This window comes from Protopterus annectens, chromosome 5.part0 (assembly GCF_019279795.1).
Source record: "Protopterus annectens isolate FY-2018-M chromosome 5.part0, PAN1.0, whole genome shotgun sequence".
Classification (NCBI taxonomy): domain Eukaryota; kingdom Metazoa; phylum Chordata; order Ceratodontiformes; family Protopteridae; genus Protopterus; species Protopterus annectens.
In genome coordinates this window covers 1,031,422,555-1,031,445,173 of record NC_056735.1, presented here as the reverse complement: position 1 = coordinate 1,031,445,173, position 22,619 = coordinate 1,031,422,555, and the positions used below count along the sequence as shown (strand labels likewise).

Below are 22,619 nucleotides of genomic sequence, written 5' to 3'. Positions count from 1 at the left end.
AACTCACATTCAAAGTGAATGCATCTGTCCAGTGGTGGGCTAAGTTTACCTTTGGGCTGTTTTCAAATCATAGGCTCCCTTGCACACATTTTTAGGACCATGCAAAAGTACTGTGATTCACCTTCCTGATTGTGTTAATTATAATATACAATATATAATAATTGAATTATATCCCTTGTATAATACAGCACCACTTGTTAGTGTGTTTTAAATTTATAGTTGTGAACATTTTTCAAGTAAGCAGTGAAACAAAACATATGAACCAATAATGACAAACTGCCCAGTTCAGAACATTTTAATCATAAAAGGCCACATGTGAGTTTCAAATGTCATATCCTTCAGAAAAATGCATAATAATACAAAAAGAATGAGTCTAGCAACTTTTGAATTTCATAAGAGCATCATTTAAAATGTGTCTCTGATTTTGGGATTTTGTCCCCCCCCCCGGCATTATTTTGGTTTTGTTCAGATATTTTTGCACTTAGAGGTTGAGATGTATGGCTGCAAGTGCTCTGTTCTTTTCAGCCTTCCTATGGTTCTAGATCCCAACTCTCCTGCAACTCTGGTTAGAATAAAATCGGTATCAAAAAGAAAATAGCAAACAATCAATTTGACAAAACAACAAAGGGGGCTACTAAATGCTTAGACTGCTTTCACTGTATTTCGTGGATTCTGGAGACAGCTTTTTCATAGATACAGACAGAAATATGCAGTGCAGATTAGGGCATAATAAGCAATAACACTTGCATTCACCATATATAATTACTTAAGCTAAATTACCTTATTATGCATGTCATTGAACTGGTGGAGTTATACTTTCCAACTATGCAGATTTTGTAAGGAAACCCCTAATTTTTTCTCTAACCTTTACTCCTTCCCTTCTAAAACTAGAACTTTTATTGAGAAGTTCTAAGTAAATAGTGTCAGCATTTAAAAAGTACCCCTAGTCTGAGGCATTTTTACTTAATTATGTTTTGCTTTGTCTGGATGTAAGTGTTGACAGGTATGGTGGAGGGTGGCAATGGAATCCATAGAATGTGAGTGGGTACCATCATTCAAAAAGAACATAAAAGAACAAGACAGAATAATATGAAGAAATAACATGAAGGATGACTTGGAGACCAGAGGAAACATTTTCCAAATTGAGGTAATAGACTTAGAAATAGTAATTGGATGAATGGATGGAAAAGACATGTTAGAAGTTTTCCATAACAAGCATTTTCCTTCCCCCATGCAGGTCCAGCTATTTAACCCTTAATCCACCACACAAACACCACCAACTGCAACAAACGCAAGACCAGGCAGCACCGGAGTTAAATCTCTGAAGTTCTGAACTAAACCATTCTGAGAAAACTACAACCTTCAGAGCAGTTTATTTTATAAAGTGTGGTATCCCATTACAATAAAAACATAAGAAAGGCACCATTTTGCTGAGGCCTGACTGACTCATCTCAAGTGCACCACTTTCACATTTTAGCACCAAGCTTGAACTGACATTGAATAAGTATAAAAAAAAAAAAAATACCAGGAGCAGCTTCTTTCTTGACTATGATGATCTCAATGTACCTTAAGTGCTGCACACACCACCACACACGATGAAACCGATAATCTGAGCTAAAGAAGAGCTCTTTCTGCCGGTCACAGAACTCGTTTACTCTATCTGCTGCCACTGTCAATCTCTGGATAACTCTACGCAACTGTCAATGGTCGGAAAGGGAGATGCAGTTTGAGGAGGAATTGAGGCTTGTCTTATGCATCATATGACTGCAGCCTCCAATAGCATCTCCAGTCGCATCTTCTCCGAACCTCTGAATAATGCAGATTTAATGAAAAAAAAAAATAAGCTGAAATCGAAAAATGTGCATTTTTTCGATTTCAACACAGCATCACAGATAAATTAAGAAAATCCAGGGGGGTGCAAGTGTACCCCCTTGCACCTGCCTGCGGGCACCCTTGTCTATTAGTTTCAAGTTTTGTCAACTGCAGTAACAAAGAATATGCAGAATATTAGATGAGTAATTCCTAGTTCTGATTCACAGCTGAAATTGTGATTACTTGCTTTTTAATGGAATTTTAAAGTATGACATTTTATGTATAAAATGTGTTGAATCTCGACCTGCTTGAAGTGTTGCACCTGCCTAGTTTGTTGAAGTTGCCTAATTATGCTGAATATTTGAAGCAGTAGAGGCAGAGAGAGAGAGAAACAGAGCCAGAGAAAGTACATTTCTCCATTTTGGCAAAGCCATTTTTTGTCTTATAGTGTCACTATTAAAATAATCCTTTCTTTAGAGGTAGCATACACAACTTAGACTTCAGAGAAGTTTTCCACAGGTAGACTGCAATTGCTGGAGGTGTGATGGGAAAGAGAGGGGTACTTAGAAACATGTTTTTTGGGAATGCAATGAGTTGAAAGATTTTAGAAATGTTGAGAGAGCAAATTATTGTAACTTCAGAAATTATTATTTTGAGCTGGGATATAGAAACTGAATTTGCTCAGACATAATAAGGTCAACTAAGTTTAATGCTGTTGGCTGTCAAAAAACAGTACTAGAAAATTGAAATAAAAATCAGCTCTAACAAAATTATTGAATGTTGTAAAGGATATAAAATAATTGGAAATGGTAACTCTGTAGGAACAATGCATACATAATAATGTTCAGGATGAGGAGTGATAGTTTAGGGGAGGCAGAACTTGAGCAATCAATGCAATATTAAATTGAATAATAATTGTTAAAAAGGAAATCATATATGTGCAATACATGAAAAGAAAAAAAATATTTGTAATGGTTTGTTTTTTCTTTCATAATTGAATGTCTACCGATGTCCCTTTGTAATATATGATCTTAATAAAGATTTTTAAAAGAAAAAAATGAGATGGTTTATGTCTTGTAAGGCTGCATCCTCTATGCCTGCTACAAATGCTGAAGAAGCTGGGGGGGGAGCAGTGTGGATGCAGACATACATGGTGTCTATGTGTTAAACCTATCTGTGGCACCTCCTGCGATTCATGCCCATGCATGAGTGCAGACCATCCTCTGCACCATCTGTGGATCATACCAGTGACATTCCTCAAAGGGGAAGATTTCCATGGGTGGAGACATGCATGGTCAATGCACTCACCTTCTGAGGGTGCCATGGATCTGTCACAGAAACACATCATAGTGTATCAAATTCTACAAGAACTGTCTCTGCACATATACCTTCACACACCCAGCACAATCACTCCCCTCTCACCAAGGACAACAAACTGAAGATACCACCTCTCCTTGCTCAGACTTCCCAGCACACACACACACACACACACACACACACACACACACACACACACACACACACACACACACACACACACACTTGCATAGATGCACACACTTACACACTCAGTAGCCCTCTCACAGTGCCCATTGTCAATGCCTGTCACTATGCCCCTCTCCACTTGTGCATATGATGACATCTGTGCCTTATCCGGACTACTTTGTTAGCAGGGTAGCCTGTTTCTGTTGCACAGTGTGTCCAGTTCATACACTGCTCAGCATAGTCTGGTTTTAGTACTGCATACTTTAATGCTGCACTTTGATATTTCTATTCTGGCTCATAGTTGTGAAACATTTGCTGCTGCTAGTTACAATGCTTGCAGAAGGATATGATTAGAAATGTTTTAATATTTAGTTTTAGGCCATATTTTTTGGCAGCAACTATTTGTATGGGACAGGCTCTATTGTATGACCCTATTGTGTTCTGGGGAGTTTATGATGGCACCAGGTTTGCAGTCATCTGCAAACTTGGTTAGTTACAAACCCTTAACATCAGCACTGTGTTTTGAAAAGTAAATGCCATACAGATGAGGACCAAGAGCTGAGCCCTGTGGTACTCCATAAGTAACAGTTTGTTTGGAGGAGGTAGAGCTACACACCCACCCTTACTTCCTGAGTTATGTTTGTGAGCCAATTTGCTATCCAAGTTACATAAGAGTTAACATTTAGCTTAGAGAGTTTATCTATGTTGCCCGAGTGTGAGATGGTGTTGAAAACCTTTGCAAGGTCTACATATGCAGTACGTAGTGACTTGCCTTCATCCATTCCCTCAATGACTTTTTATGAGGAAATCAGCAAGATTAAGTAGGCAGGACCTGCACTTGATTAATCCAAACTGAGTTGGGTTTAAGAGTCTGTAAGCTACATATAACCCTGTTTTTTAGATCCTTTCCATAGCCTTACAGAAGGACTGGTCAAGCTTATTGGTCTATAATTACCCAGATCCATTGAAGTCCACCTTTATGCAAGGAAATGACTGCTGCTGTCCTCCATGACGTAATATTCTGTGTTTAGCTTTAATGGATGTAAGAACTAAATCTTTTCCACAGCCATACAAATGAGACTGGTCAGGCTTATGGGTCTATAATTACCCAGATCCACTGAAGTCCACCTTTCTGCAAGGGACTGACTGCTGCTGTCCTCCAAGACATAATATTCTGTATTTAGCTTTAACAGATGTGAGCACTGATTTGTTTCAGTACAAATATGCATATCATTGCTGGTGTGTAGACTATTACCCAAAATTTCCTGATGTTATGCAGTTATGTGATATAAATTAAAATATTGTTGCAGCAACTATTTATTGTTTATTTATTTTAGCCAGGATATAACATTGATCCATAAGGACCTTTTTTCATTTTCAGCCTGGGGATGACAACAAACAAAATACAATTTTTTGTTAAAACTAGAAAACTGGATGCAGTTATATTAGATAATGATCCTCAAGTTGTGGTCTAAACATTTCTCATCTTTGTGCATCAGTGGGAGTTTTAGTACATTAATCCAGGCCTAAGTACCCTTAAAGTCTCAGTACATTACTTCTAATCCTAGGCATCCCTAAGGTTCCAGCATATCATCTCCAGTCCTAGGCATCCCTAAAGTTCCAGCATGTTACCTCCAGTTCTAAGCATCTCTAAAAAGGGCAAGTGGAACAGATGATCCAGCCAGTGAAAACAATCTCATCAGAAAGTATGACAGTTCCAAGACTTTGGATTGTTATTTTGTCTGTTTATAAGTACAGAAATGCACATTTGCAGTCTGCAGTCCTGTTGTTGGTGGGTAGATATGGTTATTGGGTAGAAGTCTCAATTCCAAACTACCTGCTTCACTTTCTTTGCTAGCAGTTGACAGTAAAATCTCCTGTTTAGCTGTTGCAGTATGTTGCATCTGCATAAATAAAAAACATAGAGGATTTTGATTTGGTTATAGATCGTAACTGCCCTGTTATGTGTTTGAGGCATGGATAACAACAAATTCACCTCGAGAGTGAAACTCAAGAGGTGAATCTTGACATCCATGTCAAGAATACATAATACAGGGTTACGACTACAGACCACCTTCTCAAACTCAGGAAACCCACACAGCCTCCTGAAGACACTGGGGAGTATAAATGTCCAAAACCACACCATTGGGTGACTTCAACCACCCAAACATAGACTGGGAAACACTGGCCCACTCATAATTCTTTGTAGAGCATGGAGATTTATTTTCTCCATGTACTTCAAATTAATCCAGAGCAAGATTAATAAAAAATTGGGATGTGCTGTTCTAGCTTTGAAAGCCAGTAAAGCAATGTTGAAGTGGTTCACTTCCTTACATAGTCCCTGTCTAAGAGAAGCAGTTGTAACCAAAGTACTGTGTCTACTTTAGCAGACAGCAGGCAGAAATGGGAGGTGAAATGAAGCCATTTCATGTCCTGCTGCTGCTATTTACTGGTCAGCGCTGTCTGCTTTTAGTGCAGTCCCAACCTTAATAAGGTGTAGGGATGCTTAACAATTGTTAAGCAGCCCTCAAAGCATTGTTAAAGTCAGATTTTGCACTATAGCAATGCTGAAACAAAATGAAATGTAAACATTTTTTGAGTGTAATCACGATGTTCCATGCATTACAATCACATTGTTGCACTTTCCTTTTATAAGAGATCAGTTTTAAAGTTCTCTTAACAGACAATATGTCACTTATGCCAGGGTGTGCTCCTGCATTTAATAAAACGTGCCATTCTAATTTTTTTCATCCAAAATCAAACTCTAATCACCTCTCCTAAGATTAATGTCTATATTATCCAACACAAAAAGTGCATTTTTTTCACACAAAGTATACTATGTTCTTATAAATTATTATCAGTGCTTTTTTTCTTTATATCAAAGCAGTGTTTATAGATTCTTTGACATAACATTCTTAGAGTTTTGCAAACATATAATACCTCATGAGGGAGGTGATTACAGTTCAATCTTAGATAAAAATAAATTAGAACAGCAAGTCTTATTAAATACGAGAAATCATCCTGGCTTAAATGACACATTATTGAGAGTAGATTAAAGCTTAATACCCGAATAAAAGGAAAGTGCAGCAATGTCACTGATTTTAATTATTGCAGAGTCATTGATTTCTTGATTCATGCAACTTTTAGCTACCACAAATATGTGAATGTTTTTTTTTATTGCTCTTGTTAAGTCAATAAACCATAAATGCTCTCAACATATTTTTGTGTAGTTTTTGGTTCCTGTATTTCAGATGAGATGGCCTATGTTTTGAATGTTGCAATACTTCAAAGACCCAATAACATTGTATCTTCCAGTGATCATGCATACACCTTATGTCACACAGCACAATACCAACTTCCCAGTGACATAAGAAAATGCCACTGTGCTCTAACATGCATACTGCTTTTAACCAAATCCCTGCATGTAATTGTATTCCCTCACCTGTTTAAAATTAAATAGCTACTAAAAATAACAAGTCAGTTAGTAATGCAATAATGCATTCATTGATTCATTACAATCTCATCTGTTAGTGACTTGTACTCAAATGTTTTAATGTTAAGAAGCCTGACACATTTTCAGTCACTGTATATTTTCTTAATTTTAGTCTCTGTATATTGTTCCTGTTGTGTGCGTGCTGTGTGTGTGTGTGTGTGTGTGTGTGTGTGTGTGTGTGTGTGTGTGTGTGTACCCCAGTAATTATTGTTCTTCATGTCTGTAAAATTGATCCTGTTTGATCACTCCAATACCCTGTGTAACTAACTAACTAATGCAATAACAGATAAAAAGTCCAACAGTCAGCAATAACAACAAAAATAAAATAAATACAAAAATATGCTGAATGGGGTGCCCGGATCCAAGAATGGCCACAAAAGACTCTAAAAATTCACTTTAATAACCATTAAAATTACTTAGTTAAACACTTTCATCTATCTATGGGATATCCCACCAACCTTATAGATACTACCATCAAATATGTAAAGGATGAGTGGGGTAATAAATGCAAATCCCTTTTAGGAAGTAGAAATGAGAAAATGCAGCCTACGAATATTAATATCCCTGAGAATAAGAATCAGTTCTAGGGGGCATGTATATTGCAATATGGGACACATTCAAAGGATATCCGGAAAATTATTACAGACAATTGGAATATTATGAAATCAGATGAAAATATTCACAAATTATTAGACGAGCAGCCTATATTTGTGCATAAGACTGGATTCAATCTCAAGAACAAATCTGTGATGAAGGTATGAAGGTATGCAATAGGGGGAATAGAGATAGAGTGGGGGGGTACCCACAAATGTGGTCATTGTAACCAGTGCTATGCCATTTTGGAAGATGCCACTATAAAACTGGAAGATATTAGTCAAACTACTTTAAAGTTTCAGAATGGGAATTGTCGAACACAACATATGGTTTACCTAGCTAAATGCACAAAATGTTCTTGTTTTTATGTGGGGAAAACTGACAGGTGTCTAAGAAATAGAATATATGATAATTTTTATTGCATTAGGAAAAAAGATATAACTAATGCTTTATATAGACACCTTGTCAAAAGCCCCAGTTGCAAAGAGTTCAAGTTTGCCATATTAGAACATGTATTAGCTAACCCCAGGGGTGGTAGCATTAGTAAGAAATTAAGGGAAAGAGAAACTAGATGGCAAATTTTATTGAACTCAACAGCACATCCGGGAATAAATGATAGTATATCCATCAAGCCTATTTTGGAACTAAAGGCTTAATCTTTCATAGTGGTAGGGGAAATAAAATCCTTTACGAAAGGTACACATTATATAATATTTTTAACATTTTTACTGTTTTACATCATTATTTATTCATAAATGAGATTACTTGTCATTGTGGTTTTTGTATTATATTAGGATAATTTAATATATATATATATATATATATATATATATATTCATTTTCACAGTAAAAGGGTTACACTATATATTTTATTTGATTGAAGGCACAGTGCACTTTAAGCTATGTGTATAACAAGATGATGAATTAATTGATTGATTATTTTATGGAGCTGATTGGCCTATGACTGTATTTAAACATGGATGGAATTCATTTATGTGTTCTAATGAAGTCTACAACGCAAATGAAAGCGCTTAACTAAGTAATTTTAATGGTTATTAAAGTGAATTTTTAGAGTCTTTTGTGGACATTCGTGGATCCGGACACCCCATTCAGAGTATTTTTATATTTATTTCATTTTAACTAACTAACTAACTAACTAACTAACTAACTAACTAACTAACTGACTGACTGACTGACTGACTGACTAACTAAATGAATGAATAAATACACAAACAAACAAAAAAGTAAATTGAATTATCATTTGCTAAGTACGTTTCCAGTTTATGAGGTAATTCTGATAATTTCGCCATATAAATACAAATCAAAGCAAGAAACTTGAGGATAAATATAAACATTATTTGATTTTGCAAATCAGCAATTATTCTTTTGCCTTTTGTCAGAATAGATTATTGCTTGCAGTTTTGCACTGAAGCAAGCAGTTTTGTCCTCAGCTCCAGATCTTTATTTAAAGGGTGTCTTTTAAGGAATATAATTTTGCTGATAAGAAAGTCCCTTAATGTTCATTGCTTAATCATTTTATCTCCCCAAATGCATATAGGCCATCAGTTTTTTGCAATCAGTAGGCCCATTTGCTCCTCATAATGTAAGACTCTGTCATGGAGGCCATCATTCAGGCAGCATTAACAATTTTTCTGTTTAAGATCCTCATCCCACTGTTTGGTGTCTGACAAGAGTGATTAACATGAAGGGCTAATGTCTACTCCCCCGGCTTAGCAAACAACCAAAAGATGTAAAGCATGTGGTATTTAATCTACAGAATAGGTAGAACTTGAACTCACATTGGCAAAAAAAAAAAAATCCACACTACAACTGTGAAAAAGCAAACAAACATTGAATAGATTTTTAGACAGAGCAAAGGGCTACTTTTAGGTTTACATGAGCCTTCAGCTCCTGAAAACAAAACCTCCCTAAGGTCATCTAAATTTTGGTGAAAAGGAGGCTTATTGCAAAAAATATATATATTTTTATTATTTTTGTTTGTATTTTGTTTAGCAGGTTGTCTGACTGAACCAAGGAACATTTTCAGTGGAGGACTAGGGAAAATAGTTTGTCAGTTACAATACACAGTACAATTATGTGATTCATCCATCCAGTCATCCACCCAACTGCAACATCTTTTTCCTATTTTTGCACATGGGTTTTGTGTGTCACTTCAACAGTGATAATCATCTACAGCCAATGTTCACACTGCGCAGTGACTATCCCTGTCACAGTTCTTCCATACCACACAACACAAACACACGCACACGCACAACTAAGGCCAAATTTAGAGTGACCAATCAATGTACTGCATGTCTTTGGAATGTTGGAGGAAACTGGATCACTCAGAGAAAACACACGTGAACACAAAGAGAACATGGAGACTTCATACACAAGGCGGACATGCAGACTTCATGTAAAAGGCACCCCAGCCAACAATCAAACTGGGCAACCTATTGTTGTGAGACAACACTACTACCTGCTGTGCCAAAGTGCCACCCCTCATAGTATAATATAAGCTAGATATTGCACTAATGAAATAGTTATGCATATTTCAGTCTTTCAGTTTTACAGAAGGTCATGACAATTTACATATATTTTTTTTTTACATAAGGAAGTTAGGAAGATGTGATGGTAGCAAAAAAAATGGATCTGGCTGTAGAAAGACAGACGTGTAAAATAAAACAAAGAATCCTGTAACTGACTAAGTGGAAGAGGGAAGATAGGGAAGGAGACTAAAAGTTGAATGGTAGAATAACTGAGAATATAGTATAATGCTGCTTGAAGAAAAGGAATCAAATACTGATGGGGGGGTGATCATTAAATAAAGGAATTTCTAACAGATTAGGATTGCCAGTACAGTGTAAGGGCATAGTATGATCTGTTTGTTGGACTCTGTAAGACTGAGATTGAGAAAAATGTTTGTTGAACCACTTAGGTGATTCCTGCACTTTATGCTGTTTTGATTTAGGAGTTGTAGGAAATGAAGACAGGCTATCTACCAGAGATTGTGAGAATGACTATCATAGTTCTTTCTCCCTTAGCAGTTTTCTTCCCACATTCAAAATGTTTAAATATTAAATTAACAAATTAACTAAACGTAACTTCTTCTTGAAGAATCTATTCATTTATTGTATCAGGGTCTACCTGCAACTAATTTTCAGAATCACATCCTACATAACAGCTGAGTAAAGGGTACTTTTTCTAGAAAAAAAAATCTGTTCTACTTAAAGAATCAGATTGTTTAAACACACAGAACTTAATTTCAGGCTCATTTTAACCCCAATTCCAGTGAGGGAGTAGAAATAAACTGAAAATATTTGTTAAATAGCACAAGGCACCTGTGTAAAATCTCTTCAGAAAATACTTTATCTTTTTAACAATTAATTTCTAATGGGGGAGCAGAAATCTGCCACAATTATTAATTAAATAACACAAGGCCTCTGTATAAAATGTCTTCAGAAATTGTTTCAGAAGCTTCAGAATTTTCTATTTTTCATATTTTTCATATTTTTTATTTTCTAATTTTCTCTTGCTGCAGAGCTGGAGATTCTGCATTTTATCTGCATACTGAGACACAGCATGGATTTTTTCTTTAGAAATCCAATTTTCTTTCCTTTAAATGACCTTTGACAGCAAGTAAAAGACTTTTTCAGAGTAAAAGTAAACAAAGAAAGCCTGAAAAAAATCTACTTAACTACAACCAACCCAGGTGGCAGAAAACTATAATTATACAGAGAATTTTAATAAAGGTACAGTATGAAGTTGCCTGGTTAAAGATCATTTTTTTCCTAAAGTCAGAAAATTGTGCTGAAAACTGTTCTTTGATCTTTTTTTACGCCTGAATTCCATTAACACTGAACACCACTCTACAGTAGCCACAGCTCTTTTAAGACTGTATATCTGTCAATATAATAATGATTACTCATACCGACTACACAGGGAACAGGCTTCTCAAGAAGAGGAACCTTGACAGATGATAAACACTAAATGTTGAATAGTATGCTTACACTGATAACAAATGAATAAGTAAAAATGAAAAAATACTACTTTTCTTAGTCTCTTCTATAGCTCCAAAATGTATCCCAGTATTGTACTGGTCCATTTCCTAGATGGGTCATTTGTTCATATTAATATTAATATTCCCAACTTGTGTAGGTTCATTTTCAAGCCTGTGGATGCAGTGTATGTCCTTCCCATCACATCTACCAACCCTACTGCTATAGGCCTTTCATAAGTCTGTGTTGTGAAGAATAAAGTTTTCCAGAAGTCACTTTCTCACTCAGCTTTAAATCCATCATTTAGAACTTTATTTCACTCACCTGATCTGACAAATCTCTGCATCCCCCACACCTTATTTTGCCAGTATGTCTGTTGGTTTATACTGTCTGGCTTGCTTCCCTCCTGTTTCCTCACTGTTCATTCTTCTAAATCCTCCTCATAGACCCAAGTTTCTTCATATTATGCCTCTGTTTTATTACACTCTACATACATTCTGGAATTATGTGTTCACTATTATTTAAAACATTAAGCATTCGACAATCAATGTAGCTAAAATTCCTCTTTGATATTTCCTGCTGGGTTTCATTATTATCCAGACACAGCATCTATGACTATTTTTACTGTACCATTTTAATCCTGTCTTTGTCTCTTTCTCATTGTCAGTCTTTAAGGAAATGATTCACCTTCAGGTAATTCTTTTATTACTCCCACCCAAAGAAATAGATCATCAAACCTTAAAAGACAGTTCTGCTCAGATCATATGTCTCAACCTCTTCCATTCAGAATCAGGAACAAATCCAGACATAATCAGGGACAAATGCCCAAATCAGTAACACTGTTTTAAAATATTAATACTATTAACTTGAAAAGTTGATAGAATAAGGGAATGTCAAGTAACATATATTTTCTGAAGTAGAAGAAGGCTGTAGTTCTAATGAAGTATAATCTACTACCTTTTTACCCAAAATTGTGAGTTTTAGGAGGGATTAAGAAGGCTAGAACAAAGTTTTAACCCAGAAATCAGGGATGGCCTTAAAAATCCTGGACAGTTGAGCTGCTGTGGCTGAGATAGTTCATAATATATCCATGGGGAGTGGGGTAGCCAGTGGCTAGAGCTTTACTGGATATCCATTTCGGACCACTTTCCTGATCTACATGACATTTTAAAAAATCTGTATTCCTTACCACTGCAAGGTCATTTTCAATTTGTTGCAAGATGCACTATCCCCTTTTCAATAGGCATCAGAAATGACTGCACATTATCAGTGGGAAAGTACAATGTTTGGCTTGTGCTTTATTGGTAGCTACAGAAACAGCTGCCTTATTGCAAACCTTTTCTGATTCTGGGGCATTACTACTGCCTTATCCTAGTAATGTGCACTACTGTAAACTTAACTCAGCAATAAATCATTCCTTCATATTATGCTTTGTTCTTTGATAATCAGTAAATGTTTGCTGAGCACAGGCCTCATTATTTCTAGGAGTCACACAAAAATATGTCTTCTTATTTTCCATCATTTAAGTTAGTAGTCAGCTTTAAGTTAGTAAGTCAGTTTTACCTATGTTATTTAGGTACTTCATTGCAGTTAGTCATAGATATCTTGTTTCTCAAGTGTCATATCCAACTACTGTTAACGTCTGAATCAAAGTTTTGAAGCATTTTTTTAATTTTTCTTCAGTTATAGATTATCAGCATAATTTTCATATTAATTTCCAAATGTCTTGGTGTATTGCAGTCATCAGATTTCTTCATAAAAATAGCAATGGCCCCCCCTGTTAGCACACTCAGTGCAATTAACTTAACCATTTCATTTAACTGACAAGTGATACAATATGAGGTGAAAACATATACTACTCAAATAAAGTGTGCCCTTTCTAGGAATATTGCCAAGGTCCTACGCAACCATTTAACAGCAATCACCACTCTATAATATTCTTGTCTAGTAAGTAACAGGAACAAAACTAACTTCAACATACACAACTTCCTATTAGAGCTAAAAGCTTGCAACTGGTCTCCTCTGAAATATTTGCCTCTAGATGAAGCTGTCTCTTACTTTAACAATAAATTCCTTCAAATCCTTGACCACCATGGTAACAAGAACCAAAACAAAGCCTGCTCCTTGGCTATCCAAAGAAACCAAATAAAAAATGTTACATAGAAATAGAACATGGGACAAATGGAGAGCTACCAAAAACCCAGCTGACAATGTGACCTTTAAACAACTTAGAAATCAAACAAAGAAACTGATAGTCACTGATAAAAGAAATTACTACTCAAAAGTCCAATATGCACAACATCAAACCCCCAAAAATTCTGGAGAGGTATCAACAAATTACTGCACCCAGGTAACTCCAAAACACCTACACCCTCAAACCTCACTCAGACTTCCCCAATTCAAATTGCTGATGTATTTAACTAATTTTTCAAAGATACTGTTACTTCATCCCTATCCCCACCATCCACACCCAACTCCCTAAACAATAATTCCCCTCATTTAAACTACAACCAGTCTCAACAGATCTCATTCATAAATTCCCTTCAGCTGACCTCATTCCAGCCGAATACCTACAGATTGCAGCCAAACCACTGGCCTTCCCTGTCTCTATTTTACTCAATCGTACCATAACAGAAGGCTGTATCCCAATCCTTTGGAAAGTCTCTCATATCATCCCATTACATAAAGGTGGCAACAAATGACCTCTCTAACTTCTTTAGCAAAAATCATGGAAAGATGTATACATAGGCAATTACTTAATCACCTCCTCCAAAACAATCTCCTTGCAGACAGTCAACATGGTTTTAGACCTCATCACAGCACTACTACTGCGCTCTTGTCTTTCACTGACCATATTAATAGAAATCGGAATAACAACTTACTGTCCTCTGCTCTATTCTTAGATCTCTCTAAAGCCTTTGATATGGTCAACCACACTCTTTTACTTAGCATCTTGAAATCTCTTGCTTTGGACTCTCAGGCTATCCAGTGGTTCTATTCCTACTTAAATAATAGACAACAAGCAGTGCGATGGGAAAATCACTCAAAAAGCTTTCACAGCAGCCGAAAACTGGTTCCAACAACATTGCCTCTTACTGAATCCAAAAAAAACTAAACTATTACTATTCACTCCATCACATAAGTCATCCTCTCTCTCCTTCAATATATCCTCTAACAATGGCACCATAATATCCCCTGATCCTACAACCAAACTTTTTGGTGTCACAATAGACCACAACCTCAACTTTGATTCCCATATTAACTTAACTATCAAATCAATCAATAGAAAACTTGGATCTCTCTACAGACTTAAACCCTTCCTCACTCCCTCAGCCAGAAGTACTTTAGCACAAACCCACCTACTCTCTACCCTATTCTATGCCTCTCCAATCTATACAAACCTAACTAAAAGTAACCTCAACAAACTAGCAACAGCTTACCATAACATAGCCAGATTTGCAACAGGAGCCCCATTTCACCATTGCTCTAATCTCAAACAGCTAGGCTGGCTAGAACTACAAAATCATATACGACTTCTGCAACTGACCATTACCCACAAAATCTTTCATCAGCCCACTAATATCACTATACTCTGTTCCCTTATTACCCCATATAAAAACATCTCTTCCCTACGCTCTGCTACCAAACTACTAGCTGCCTCCAACAAATCCAACAACAAAGCTGGGGATAGTCTGTTCTCCAACTGGACTGCACCCATCTGGAACAAACTTCCAAGTGAACTTATGTCTATTACCTCTTTACCTACTTTCAAGAAACATAAAATCATGGTTTTACTCCCAGTGGCTCTGCCCTTGTTCTAACCCTGACTAATCCTTGTTTGTTCCATGCCTTTTCCTTTCTCCTGCTATCTATAACAAGATATTCTCTTACTGTTTCTTTACTTCTCTTTTAATCTTGGATTCTCAATACCACTATGATGGATGGATGTTTAAAAGAAGAATCTAATGTACTTTTTCCTGTTGATGCTATTAGTAGTTTTAGACTTTTATGAAAATGTTATGTACTACAGTTTGTCTTTAAATACACCCTCTGTACAACTATGTTTGTAAAATTATGTCTTACTGTGGAGCTTTTCTCCCCGGGCCTCTACTGAAAATGGACATTAATCCAGCTAGACTAGCCTGGTCAACAAATGTAAAATAAAATAAAATAAAATAAATAAAATAAGTTAAAGCTGCAGTTACAATACTTAATGATTATACAATGTGGATATGGGGAAGTAGAGGAATGTAATACAGCACTGCCTAAGTTAATTACAAAATCTCAACAAATTCAGCTATGCATCCTAAAATGAACTTTTCTCAGCCTACAAAATCAAATGTTACAGTGCACCAATACAACTAAATAAACTATAGCAAAAGCAGTCCTCAGACTAGTGCATTATATTCAGCAAAGGCTCAAAATGAATCAAAGTGTGGCCAGTCCAATGGTACAGAGGAAGAGATTTCATCTTTAGTGTTGGCAACCAGGGTTAGATTAATGAACAACAGGGAAATGACAGAATAAACTATGCCTACTCTCCATATCAGTGGAAGAGAGTACACAGCTCCTTCTGTCTATGTATAGCCTAGTAGAGGATGGGGACTCTAGCAAGCCACAACAACAGCAACAGTGGAGGGAGTTTGTGAGGTCGACATGCATGAATGGGCGTTCCTTCATTGAAGGTTTGCGTTAGGCCGGCAAGCCAGCACGTAAAAATCTACTGCCAATCATTAGCAGACCAGAGTTGTGCTGTGGCGACCCCTAACCGGGAAAAGCTGAAAGTCGCAAACAAATCTACAGCAGAAGTTGTATATATTGAAGGAGACTTGTATGAACTGCACTGATGTCTCTGCACATTCTGTGTGAGGAAGGAAAATGTAGGCAAGGGAAAAAATTCTCTCCCTGCCATCTGGATGGTACCTTACCTGTGAAACCCATTTCCTTTCTGTCATGGCTAGGTGGAAATGGAGAAGAGGTACTGGTATATGGTATCAGCAGATGGCAGGAGGGGTAGAAAAATAGAAAGGTGGAAAAACTTAATCAAAAGCCTGTTAAACATGCAAAATGATATAGATACTGATATTTCTGCTAGTAATATTGCAAATTGCTTTTCCTAATCTTTCAGGATGATGTTAAATATACTAAACAATTTCCACTGTGTTATTCTGGGATCCGGACACATGCTCGACTAGCATATGTCCGAATCACAAAACATCAAACACGCATACACGAAAGCACTTAACATTGGCAAGCATTTCCGTGTATGTGTGCCTGTTTCGTAGATTGGACTACAGTGCGGGTAAGGGAAAATTCCCTTTTCCCCACTGTAGTGCGATCTCGGAGTGAGAATAATAAAGTAGGGGTGTGGGGGTGCAGGGGGCAAAGCCCCCCTGCAGAAACGTACCTTTTTTTTCAACTACACATACATGGAAGTACTTTTTGATGTTAAGCACTTTCGTGTATGTGTGTACGATGTTTTGTGATTCGGACATATGCTAGTCGAGCATGTGTCCTAGACCCATTATTCTTCACCTGCTATATTTTACCTGTTGAATTACACTTCATTTTTATTTGAATTGTACACCACAGGATTCAATATCATATTTAAGCAATAATCCACTACTGTGTATGGGTATATCAGGATTTACACATGGTTGGTGTGGCTTGATCTTGAGGGTGAAGCCCAAGTGATTAAACAAAGCCAGCCAACCAGGGGTGAATCCTGATACACTCACAAACAGGACTGGATTATTGCTTTTATACATTGATATTTTTTAGGAAAGAAATTGCTTCTCTTCTTAAATAATATCTTTCTATAATGGCACTTCAGTCTTCTTCCACTTTGTCTTCTGTGGGCTTATTACTACACATGTGTATTGGACTTGCATTCTCAGGCTTGCACAGTACATCAGTGCAGTGCAGAAGAAGCAAAGGAGAAAAGAGAATCTCTCTGTCCCTTTTTTTTTTTTTTTTACATATTTAAAAAAGTCAGGATTTTATGAGGGACAGTGGAGAAATACAAGAAAAATCAGGTATGTTTCTGTCTCTTTCATTTTGCAGAAAATACCTGATATTATGCCCAGCATATTCCAATTGAAAGTCTGCCCACTCAATGGCACTTGAGCGGTCGGACTTTTTTCTATTGGTAAATGCTCGATTTACAATGGATACATTGGTTGTGCTGTCCAATCAGTATGCACATTTTTGGATAGCAATGACCAATGATTGTATAATTTAACATATGTCATGTTAATCTGCAATTGTTTTAGATGGACCTTCTTTTTGCATTGCACTGTGTCTTAATTGTAATGTATGTCATGTTACTGCAGTGTTTATCAACAGCTGTTTTAAAACTGTTTGTCTTCTACTAAAGTATGATTGAAATGGGTCAAAAGGCCATCACTCTTACCTGGTAATTAACTGCTTTTGCTGATCAATTTATGGGGCTCCTGTAAACATGGAGGAGTGAATCAAGCAGACAAGAAAGGGTCTTTAATGTCACAACAGAACAGTAAACTGTTGTTGTGCATCTTTTCTAGTCTTGCAACATTTACGTGCGTGTAAAATTAAGTTATGTCTCAGCATTACTTTTCCTACTGAGCTTTTTATATTAGGATCTCTGTGCTTTGACTTAATTGAAGTACATCATTTATTTCTGAACTTCTGATTTTATTTCTGTTTAGTTTTAAGGTATCATAGAAAACAAATACTTACTCTGTCCATCTGCTTGCTCAGCTGCCCCTAAAATAAAAAAATAGTTTAAGTGAAGTTTCAAAAGCATCAACATCCCATATTTATACAAGTAGAAGGAGCTCTTAATGGATAGATGAATATCACAGTTACAGTTACTGTCTGCAAATAAACACCTCTCACACATTCTACATTGACTTTCATAGTATATAGAGATTAGGAACAACCCACTGGGTGCAACTTGTGTGTTAAGAGTGGTTCCTTCTAAGTTAGAGAATTAAGCCTAGAACCTAATGACATAGCTCTTTCAATGGTCATTATCACATCCACAAAAGTGTGCTTATAGAGTTTAACTAACATTGATTTAAAGAGAATGTCTTGTGAAACAGATTCATACTCATGGTTTTATCATGTCTGCCCCATGTCTGATGACATATGTAGACATCAGTCCTTTCTGGTGTTTGCCATATTCGATATAAGTCCAGATCCACAAGGAAAACAAATGCTGGATAGAAAAAGTCCATCAAACCTTCATAATCTTCTTAAGCATAACTAGTGTTACCAAATTGTAAGACTTCAGTGAACAACTACTGTAAAACAACAAATTTAGCATAGGAGGTCCCTTTGTGTGACAGCATACGAAAACAGTGGCACAAGTTAGAATGGACAGGCTAATAAGCTTTTTGCATTCCTCATATCTTGGTATGTAATGAAAACATGTACTGTCTAACCAAATTATTCCAAGGTGCCCCCTACTCATACCCCACTACTAGGAATACTCTTGTATTAGTTGCATAAGAATCTTACCTCTTCCCCATGTTTAACACTATATTTCTGAGGTTTTCCTTCTTTTGCATCTGAACCAAGGATTTATAAACAATTCACAATGAATCAGTTGCTTGTCTGAATTGCTCAAATTAATTTGTAGTTTTTCATAACAATATTAAGTGTTCAGGCATGCTATGGATATGTAATAGAACAGTGGAAAAGAAGCATTGCATTAATTAAATGCAGTGAACAAAGTCAACTACATTATGCCTTTAAAACTGCATAGGTATAACTATGGCAAACATCACTAGAAAGAAAAATCTTCAAATTTAAAGCTGGATACTGACACCCAGTGGCTATTTATCACAACTGTCCCTTCACATTTTTCAAGGCTGGAGAGCAGCCAACAAATGTTACAAAGCCACACAGAACAATTACTAGGATAGTGTTGCTAGTAGCATTTCTAAATAGCTTCATGCTACATAGAATGTTTTGTTTCTTTGAAATCATATTTTACTGATTGCAAATTTTAGTGTCGACTAAAAAACAGAATAAAATATTTTCATAAGAAAGCATCCTTGTTCACCACTGCTTTCTGTAAACAGCTAGGGTTGCCACCTTTTCAAATGGCCAAAGTGGGACATTTTCGGTTCAAACATCATATTTTACAGGCTGACACATACACACGGGCAGTACAAAGGATAGAACTTTTTTGCCTAAATAAAAGCTTATTCTTGCAGCATTTTAGTTGCTTATTCTGTTTCTTATAACATTTAGGTATTCTAGATACAGAATAACTGTTTTATGCAACTATTACATAAAATATAGGAAATAATTAAGTCCTACAATCTCAGGACATTTGCCATTTTTAATATTTTTTGTCAGGACACAACTGCCCAAAGAGGGACTGTCCCTCACAAAGTGGGACAGGTGGTAACCCTATAAACAGCAGACTCACTATCAGTATGACCTTGCTTTTAAGCCCTGGATTTAATTTAAACATATATTATTTATAACACAATGTATATATATATAAAAAAAAGGAATCTATACTAACAAGAACATTATTCCGAATCAGGATCTCTTGGGCTATGTATGAATATATTTTCCCCCTTAAAAAGCATAAATACATTTCTTGAGGGAAGTGCCTTACTTATTAAACATTATCATAAGTTTTAAAAATGCAGCAAAACCATTTGACGGCAGATTTTTTATACAAAATGTGATCATTCAGCATGAAGTGTAATGAAATGCACTTGAAACTGCTTCACTTATCCAAACCTTTCCTATCTACTTGATGTTCATCACATAGCTGCAGATTGACTCAACGCAGTGTATGGTTCAAACAAACTCTGTCATGCAACATTCAGTTATGTGAGGTAGCAAAAGTTTGATTTGCGCCACTGAAAAATACTGTTTTTAGTTTGCAAAATCAGGATGAGCAAATACAGTGACTCAACAACATATTAGACTTATGTGTTTAGCAGCACAGGCATATACATAATACTTACATAAATTATACATGCATAAGGATGTTTCTGTACATACCCAGTGTGATTAGACAAAATGCCACACAGCAGTAAAGCAGCAGTGTAGTTTGTAGATGGCTCATAATGGCTTTTAGGCGGCTCAGAAAAATCCTCAGTTCAAATGATTACTACTTTCTTGGAACTTGCAAGCCTAGGCTATATGGAAGAGTCTTAAGGAGTTCCAGCCACTTAAATTAAATAGAATTCAGAATGAATCTCCTTTACTCTGAAATTAGTGAAATATGTGACCTGGTCCTGTGTCTGTCCTTGATTATGGAGACCACAATTCTAAGGAAAGCAAGCCTAGGAATGTGCCTTCCGGATGCTCTGTTTATACTGTGCATCAACGTGAGATATGTAAGACCAAGGTGTGACCTAGTAAAAAAGAAGCACAAATGAATGTGACATTAAGGGTGATGGAAACTAGTGTTCTTTTAAAAATGCACTTTATGCAGTTTTACTCAAAGTAAAACTTAATTTGCTGTAAAGTTCTTTATCCATATCTCTACACTGCACTATATTTAGTATACTGCTCTCATTCAGGTACCAATGTTTACCTGGAAGAAACTTATGACTGGCAGAAAGTTTGAATACTTACTTCAATATCTGCATGCTGTTATTCTCCAGAATGTAAATGCAAAATATGTATTTTGCAATGGATATCCACTTCTGTGTTTATCCTGGTAATGCATGTTATAAGTTTCTAAGACAGTACGAGACACGTGTTTGGCATATGAACTCCCCAGTTTTGTCATGACAAAGTAAAAGTACATAACTAACTGCCTTACTATTAAATAATAGAATAAACAGGAGATGACAGGACTCAAACCTTGTATCAAGCTTTGCAGGTGGTAGTAGCCTCATATGAACCTATGAAGCTATGTGCCTATGCAGTCCTAACAACTGGTTGTCAACCACATGGCCTGCTGTCATCTACTATAAGTTCACCTGCACTCTTGTATAAAACAGATTTGTGCTATGGTACTTGCTTAATGGACTATTCTCTGTAGTCTGTGTACTTAGATAGGTATGGGTTCTGTTTTCACTGCAGTTGAGTGAGTGTGTGTGTGTGTGTGTGTGTGTGTGTGTGTGTGTGTGTGTGTGTGTGTGTGTGTGTGTGCGCGTGGGTGTGCGTGCGTGTGGGTGGGTGCCTAGACTGCAGAGCAGACATTTATCCTCCAGTTACTTCTCCAGTTACATGGATTGCCTGTATTTTAATACTTCCTCATGCCTACACATCCATTTCATATAGGCCTCCCAACCTCTTGTCTCCCAAATGCCTGCTTATGCCATCTGCTATAAGTTCACCTGCACTCTTGAATAAATCAGACTTGTGCGAAACATACTGTGTTCTGTAGTCTGTGTACTTAGATAAGTATGGGTTCTATACTCACTGCAGTCATGTGAGTGTGTGTGAGGTGTTGTTTGACATTACAGAGAGCATTTTACACCATCATGTGGTACAATGTCATCTTCTCCTCAACAAACACTGCTGATGTCATCAGCTATATCACATTTTTGGATATGCAGTGCTTCCACCAGGGCGGGGTCAGGCAGAAGTCACTTCATCCTATACAATAAAGTTTACAGTGACATGGCTTTCAATCTGTCCACATACATCATGGCATGGTATGTAGGCCCCTGTGTTATCTTGCTGAGAAAGCCTTGTGGTCTCTCCAGCTGCTACATGCGCCTTGTGAGGTACATGTAAAAAGAGCAATATACCCTATTAGTGCTGTAATGAGGTTTGACTACATACAATCCTATGATATCAATATGATGGCATGTCGTATGATGTGCATAACATAGGCTTTCGATAGCAGTGTGGACATTTTTTTGGTAAAAGTTCAGATTGCTATCTAAATGTGTTTCCAGTGCTTGCATTGTTGGGTTTTTGCATAGCAGGACTGTTGTCAATGCTGTGATTAACATGGAACTCCACTTTTCAGAAGGACAACATTACAAACACACATTTCTGCATTTATTTGTAGATTATGTGCCTTTGTCACCATTCAGTTGTGTGCGTTAGCTCCTCCTGTACTATGTTATCAACATTGATGGACTCAATAATTGCACCCAATATGCAAGAATCGGTAAACATGATAAGGCAAAGGCTATATATGGACGGCACAGTGGTGCAGCGGTAGCATTGTTGCCTCACAGTAACAGGTTCTCTGTTTCGAATCTCAGCTGGAGTCCCTTCTGTGCAGAGTCTGCATGTCCTCCCTGCATTCGTGTGGGTTTCCT

At 36.7% G+C, this 22,619-nt stretch overlaps 1 protein-coding gene across 1 annotated transcript in view; it reads right to left on the bottom strand.

Moving 5' to 3' along the window:
* Window positions 1-20,732, bottom strand: part of LOC122802057 (otospiralin-like) — a 100,005-nt gene extending 79,273 nt beyond the window's left edge. The window contains exons 1-2 of the mRNA XM_044071775.1: window positions 20,392-20,732; window positions 18,100-18,126 (exon numbers count right to left, since the gene is read on the bottom strand). Of these exons, the coding sequence (XP_043927710.1) occupies window positions 18,100-18,126; window positions 20,392-20,455 (91 nt within the window). The 5' untranslated portion in view covers window positions 20,456-20,732. The remainder of the gene's footprint in view (window positions 1-18,099; window positions 18,127-20,391) is intronic.
* Between the last annotated feature and the right edge of the window lie 1,887 nt (window positions 20,733-22,619).